This window comes from Galeopterus variegatus, unplaced genomic scaffold (assembly GCF_000696425.1).
Source record: "Galeopterus variegatus unplaced genomic scaffold, G_variegatus-3.0.2 Scaffold3567, whole genome shotgun sequence".
Taxonomy (NCBI): Eukaryota; Metazoa; Chordata; class Mammalia; order Dermoptera; family Cynocephalidae; genus Galeopterus; species Galeopterus variegatus.
This window is the reverse complement of record NW_007729678.1, coordinates 60,168-66,724: the sequence shown is the minus strand read 5'-3', so window position 1 is coordinate 66,724 and position 6,557 is coordinate 60,168. Positions and strand designations below refer to the sequence as shown.

The 6,557-nt window shown below is 38.5% G+C and overlaps 2 protein-coding genes across 7 annotated transcripts in view; both read right to left on the bottom strand.

Moving 5' to 3' along the window:
- Window positions 1–6,557, bottom strand: part of WTAP (Wilms tumor 1 associated protein) — a 32,805-nt gene that overhangs the window by 23,847 nt on the left and 2,401 nt on the right. For 2 of the 6 annotated variants that reach the window (XM_008585422.1, XM_008585425.1), the window contains exon 1: window positions 6,509–6,551. The exons of 3 other annotated variants lie outside the window; for them this stretch is intronic. The gene's annotated coding sequence lies outside the window, so the exon portion shown is untranslated. Of the gene's footprint in view, window positions 1–6,504 lie in introns of all 6 variants that reach the window. One more of the 6 variants, XM_008585423.1, reaches the window with a different exon arrangement.
- The window catches only part of LOC103601050, a 5,607-nt gene continuing 5,342 nt past the window's right edge, over window positions 6,293–6,557 (bottom strand). The window contains exon 4 of the mRNA XM_008585430.1: window positions 6,293–6,504. Within this exon, the coding sequence (XP_008583652.1) occupies window positions 6,293–6,504 (212 nt within the window). The remainder of the gene's footprint in view (window positions 6,505–6,557) is intronic.

The following is a 6,557-nucleotide window of genomic DNA, read 5'->3' as shown; positions in this document are numbered from 1 at the left end:
TGTATGTGGGATCCGAACCCTCGGACGGGAGCGCCGCCGCGCCTCCCAAGCGGCGCACTATCCAGTGCACCACCGGGCCAGCCCTTGGGTACTGTTTTTAAAAAGCATCTAAATTGTGTTAGGAATAATAATTTATACAAATTAAGAAATGAGTTCTTATACTGAAAACACCTCTGCTACTTCCTAGTACTCAAATTTCAGAAGACATGATAATTTAGTTATTCCTAGGTATTATTTCTAATAGCATATTCATGACTGCTCCCTTATGTTTTAAAATATTTCTTTACAGTTTAATTTACTTACCCATACTCATTACATATCCTAAACCATTAGAAATTTGATCAACAAATTTACATGGTAGGCTAAGATTTTAAAAGTTACTTGATTTCTTAATGAATATTTGAGATTCCTCAAAAGGAGATGATCTTCCAATATCATTTTTTACACTATATACAATCCCAACTCTACTTTGTAAGTCTGGTATTCTAGTCATATTGTCATTAAATTCTGGTTTTCAGATTAGATACACTGTATTGAAGAAATCGGAATGTTTTAAGGGAAAAAATCATAGATTGATTACATCTAATATTGGCTTAATTCTTTAGTAATCTTCTTACGGGATGTAGCAAACAGACAAAAACCTGAGTATATCATGTGTTTCTGAGCTGATTATATAATCAAATCTCTGTCCAATAAAGACATGACTAAATTTCTTTTTGGGGGGGCAGGTGGCTGGTCAGTAAGGGGATCCAAACCCTTGACCTTGGCGTTATCAACACTATACTCTTGACCAATTAAGTGAACTGGCCAGCCTTTTTTTTTTGACATGGTATTTCTATGATATAAAGTGTATATTTTTCTATTTTTTTCTTTAAATTGGTTCCTGACTATTTTACCACCTTGTTGTCCATTTCTGCTGCAATTACAGAAAGCTGTTTAGCATTTATCCTAATCTGGTAGTCATTCCAATTATTTGGAAAACCCTCACCATGTTTATATCCAGAGGTCTAACTACTTCTACCTCAGCATGATGTTAATGTGCATTCACTCCATTAGACTGCAAAGTCTTAGAACCCAGAAATCAAGCCTAGAATTTCCTTGGAATTTCCCATTTGTCCAGAGCTAAGTATAGTAAACAACAATAATCTTTTTAATTTAGAGAAAAAAAACCCTCCAAGACAATGTTAGCCATTTGAACTGTAGATATTTAAGTGATACATAAATGTGTACCTGTATGTCACTATTCAGCTTCAATCTTTCTAAAGGCTTCCCATCTCAATCTTTCTAAAGGCTTCCCGTCTCACTCAAAATAGCAAATTTGCCCATCCTTTGCCATCTACTAGTATCAGCCTTTATTTTTCTTTGTAGCTCTTATCACATCTGACATTTTATATACTTATCTATTTCCCCCAATTATAAAGTAAGCTACATGAGATTAGAATTGTTTCATTCACTGCTGATGCCAGTGCTAGTACATAGCAGGCACTCAAACATATGTTAAATGTTAAGTATGAACAAATTAATCTGCGTCAATTACTACTAAGTTCATAAAGGTCAATTTATTTAAATAAGTCAATCTAACTATTTTCCAGAATCAACCAAGACAACTATACTGTGACATAAAATTTTGAGAACATGGAAGTTAACAGGTACTGTGGTAGATAGAGTTCTCTGAGTGATAGTTTGAAAAGAGCTAAATTACTAGGAAGGATAGGTAGTCTACCTATCTAGCTACTGGGCACCCTATCTACTCAATATATAGAATCTTAGTTACAAAACTTAGGTATCATAGATGTTATTCAACATATATTAAATTCCTGTTTATAAACTTTATTATACCTGACACTTCCCCTAGGTTACCTGTTTATTTTCTTCTTAATAGGCAAGCATTCAGATTCTTATTCTATTAAAATAAAATTAACTGCAAGCTTAATTAGCAAAAAATGAGATGCTAATCAATTTTTAAAGAGCATTTAAAGGACTGGGAAACACATGAAAAAGTTCTGATAACCCTGTTTTCTAAAAGAGGGTGTCAAACTTTGAAAATAAAAAAAGTGGCAGAAACCCCAAGCCTCAGTTTACCAAGGCCCAAAATTATTGTGCTATTTTTGAAACAAACATTAGTCTTTAGCATGGTGACCGGCACAAAATGGGTATTTAATTATTAAAGTTTCTTATCAACAAAAAGTCTTAATTAGTGTTTCTTGAAAAACCTGAAGGAATAATTCACAGGTGAGAATAACAATCATAACTCTCTCCTGCCTTTGTTTCTAAGCCTTACTGCAGAATTCCTGGTTATCTCTCCAACTTTCAGAATTCTAAACAAGAGTCATTCTTTTTTTTTTTTTTTTTTTTGTCTTTTTGTCTTTTTCCGTGTCTGGCAACGGATCGCAACCCTCAGTGTTGCCCCCGTACCGGACCGGGGACCGGCAACGGGACTGCAACCCTCGGTGCTGCCCCTGCGCCTCGCTCAGCCAGTGAGCGGAACCGGGTCCGTATGTGGGATCCGAACCCTCGGGCGGGAGCGCCGCCGCGCTTCCCAAGCAGCGCACTATCCAGTGCGCCACCGGGCCGGCCCTAAACAAGAGTTATTCTAACACTGGCTCATGTTCTTTTTTCTTTTTAAAAAGTTTGATGCTGGGCCGGCCCGTGGCTCACTCGGTAGAGTGCGGTGCTAATAACACCAAGGCCCCGGGTTCGGATCCCACATAGGGATGGCCGGTTCGCTCACTGGCTGAGCGTGGTGCTGACAACACCAAGTCAAGGGTTAAGATCCCCTTACCGGTCATCTTTAAAAAAAAAAAAAAAAAAAGTTTGATGCTGGGTAGATTTTAATTAAATGGTGCTTAAAAATACTCAAGTTTTCTTTATAAAAATAAATTTCTAAATTTGTAAGGTAAATCAGGGATAAATACTAGTTTTATATAAATGTTTATGCTTCGTAAGTCAACTCTCAAAGTCACAGATTATTCCACTGGTATGAGGTATCCAACTTGGGAAATTTAGGACTTTGCATTTAGAAAGAAAAATCCTCCCTTAACTTTAGCTTAATTGAAAAAATCAATCTTTCCTTGAGAGTCCATGATATGCCACAGTTAAATGCACAGTTTGGCAAAATGCAAATTAGAATAGGTTTAAGATTTAAAAGCATCTACCACATACAGCTATTTGGTCAAAATAGAACCTAAGTCTCAATTTTTACTTTCACATTATATGAATGTAATTTATAATTCCCCATGGCAATTTTTTTTAGCCCAAATGACAAGGATAATAACCATACAAAGTCAATTCTAGATTCATAAAAACATTGTATATTCCAGGTTCTTAGAACAATCTATTCTCATGCCAGAAAAATCAAATGACTGAAACATATTTAGAGTCAGCTGGCGTTGAATCCTGAATCTTGAAGGAAAAAACAATGAAGAATATATACAGATTGAGTAACCCAAATCCCAAAATCTGAAATCCAAAATCTCAAATGCCCCATAATCCAAAACTTTTTGAGTGCCAGCATGATGCTCAAAGGAAATGTTCATTGGAGCATTTTGGATTTTCAGATTTGGGATGCTCAAAAGGTATAATGCAAAGATCCCCAAATCTGAAAAAATCTGAAACCTGAAACACTTCTGGTTCCAAGCATTTAGCATAAGGGATACTCAACCTGTACTCAGTGCTTATGAGTCACACTATTTAATAACCACAACTTTTCAAAGTCAAAGTTAGTTCCCATTTTCCAGGATGAAAATGTGAGTCATTAGTTGATTAGCTCAGGTTAAAACAGCTATTAATTGGGGGTAAGTACCTCAAATTCTCAGCTACCTCTCAACAGTGGGTACCTGATGATGAATAATTCTCCCACTCTTTCTACACTCAACAATGATTAAGCTTAGCTAAAGCAGAGAATGAAGATGTAAAGAAAAGCGAATTAGAAAATTCCAAACTGGCCAATTAGGCTACCTTTTTGCAGATTTTAGATGATTGGTTTTAAAATTATGTAAAGGTTTTAGTTATTTATGTAGATAATTCAGAAATAATACAGCTCAAATTTAGAATGTTGAACCACCATCTACTGCTGATGCCTTAACACAGAGAAACAGCTTAGGATGTGGAGTCAGTTTTGGTTGGCCAGGTGCCCAGCATCCTAGATACCAGTAGTTTCCTAAGTTAGGCAACTCAGTTCTCTGTGAAAAGAGGAAAGTACCAGCCATAACTTCAGTTAAGAAGGCAGATGCCTTGGTGAAATGACTCAACTGAATCTTAAGAAACCAATCATCTGACACTGTACTAGTCTTGGCACTGTAGTAGTAACGGTACTGGTTAGCAACTGGAAGATCACCTTTTCCCTACTCTTCTATCAGTAATTTGTGTGATCTTGAGCAAGTCACTTAACTCTCCTGGTTAGTTTCCAAATTAGCAAAAAGATACCAATTTTGCCTGCCTCACAAAGTGCTGCAAATCACAATGCCTTCAGCACCATAAATAATGCTATACAAACAAGGGATACCTCAGTTAAAATATGAACATAATATGAACATAAAAGACAACTTTAATGTGCATCTAGGAAAAATTACGGTAAATTCCACCAACTGTATCTTCAAAGATGGAAACATTTATAGCACTGATGGAACACCTTAATGTTACATCCAATGGGGTATACTACTATGGGAATATAAAGTTTTTCTCTGATAAGCTTAGTAACTACAAGAAATAGAAAATATTTAAAGGCAGAAAAGTGAGAGACAAAAAAATAAAAACAAGAGTAAAACCAAAATACTACCTTAATTCTTGTTTTTCACAAAATTTTGAAGAGCAAGATACAAATGCATTATATAATAATGATCAAGACTGCTAAGTAAACAATATTTTCAACGGGGTTCTATACTACATACGTACAAGACAGTAAGACACCTCCAAAGCTACAATGTATTGCAAATATACAGTAATCATTACAATTCTCATCTCCACATCATAGGGATACTATAGAATTTACTACTCAAAATATTTTGAGCAAACATGACAAAAGGTGAATTGGAAAAGCTAGATATTATGAGTTTCTATAAATTAGATGAGCCAGGTAAAAAATCAGCAGTGCCTAGGACACACCACTATTACTTTCATCCTTCAGGACTTAAGAAATTTTGGTAGTTTGCCTAAGTCGCACCACTGAAAAATGTGTGAAAATACTGATCGTTTAGCTATCTGCTTAAAACACCTAAGATCTAAAAGCACTCTGAGAAACACACCTACTCAAACCCTTAAAATTTAACCTCAACCTTATCGCAAGCCATGTGGACTGCAATCTTTCGCAACTTGCCTAATCAAATGCTACTGAATGAATTAAACAAACAAAATTTAGCCATCCTGAAAACATTTTCGCAGTTTTTAAAAGGGGTTATAAGTGTCCACACATGTTTACCTATCCCAGAAAACTTAATGGTTAAAATTTAAAAATCAAAAACCGGGTAGAACTTGTGGCGATAAGTCTGTGACTTCCATTTATCTTCCGAAGCAATGGAATTAACTAAATGAAGAACTAGATGAAATGAAAAACTAGATGAAAAGCAGATGAAATATACCCAAGTGCAACTCACGACTGGAAAAGGCTCATCGAAGTATTTTTCTACCGGGCAAAGAATCGATTTTTACTTAAGAGTCACGGTTAGTTAGGATTTTAACAGTCCTCTGGGATCAACCAATCGACTTCATTATGAAAACAAGAACTCGGCTTTTCCATTAAGTGCTCACTGACTTGTGAAAAACGATTATTAAAAATCATGGGGCCGGCCCGTGGCTCACTCGAGAGAGTGTGGTGCTGACAACATCAAAGCCACGGGTTCGGATCCCTACATAGGGATGGCCGGTTCGCTCACTTGGAGTGTGTGCGCTGACAATACCAAGTCAAGGGTTAAGATCCCCTTACTGGTCATCTTAAAATAAATAAATAAATAAAATCATCTAATAAGTTTCACAGCGTCCATGGGAGACTTGGATTTCACGAGGACCTCGAAATAATTCAATTTTCCCTCAGAATGCATGCACTCATTTAAAAATGGAAGCCTTCATGAATACGTAGCTGCAGTAACAACCCACCGCGTGACGTGAAATTTGGGGAACGACGCTTGTTTTTCCGTTGCTGAACTCGTTTGTGCTGCCGGTCCTCAGGCGCCCGCCGAGGAAGGTGGCAGCGGGCGACACAGAGGCGAGGAAAGGACGAGCACGGCAAGTCAGCACTCACAGGGCGGCCTCCGGCCTCCGTGGGCAGCCGGTCTCCCCGGCCGCCCGAGCACCCGCCTCAGTCCCGGACTCCGGGGACACAAAACAGAGATAAAATGACCTCGGAGCGGCGGAAGTGTCCTCTCAGGCGGGAAGGGAGAGCGGCTAACGGGAGGCCGGCGAAGTCCGGGCCCGAATCGCCTTTCAGGCTCTGTCCACTCCTTCCCAGGGCGCCTCGGCCCTCAGGCCCCGGAGGTACCCCCGCGGCCGTTCCCGCCAGCAGGTCCGCACCTACCGCTCCAGACGGAGGCCGCGCCGGCGCCGCCAGTCACATAGACCGAGGC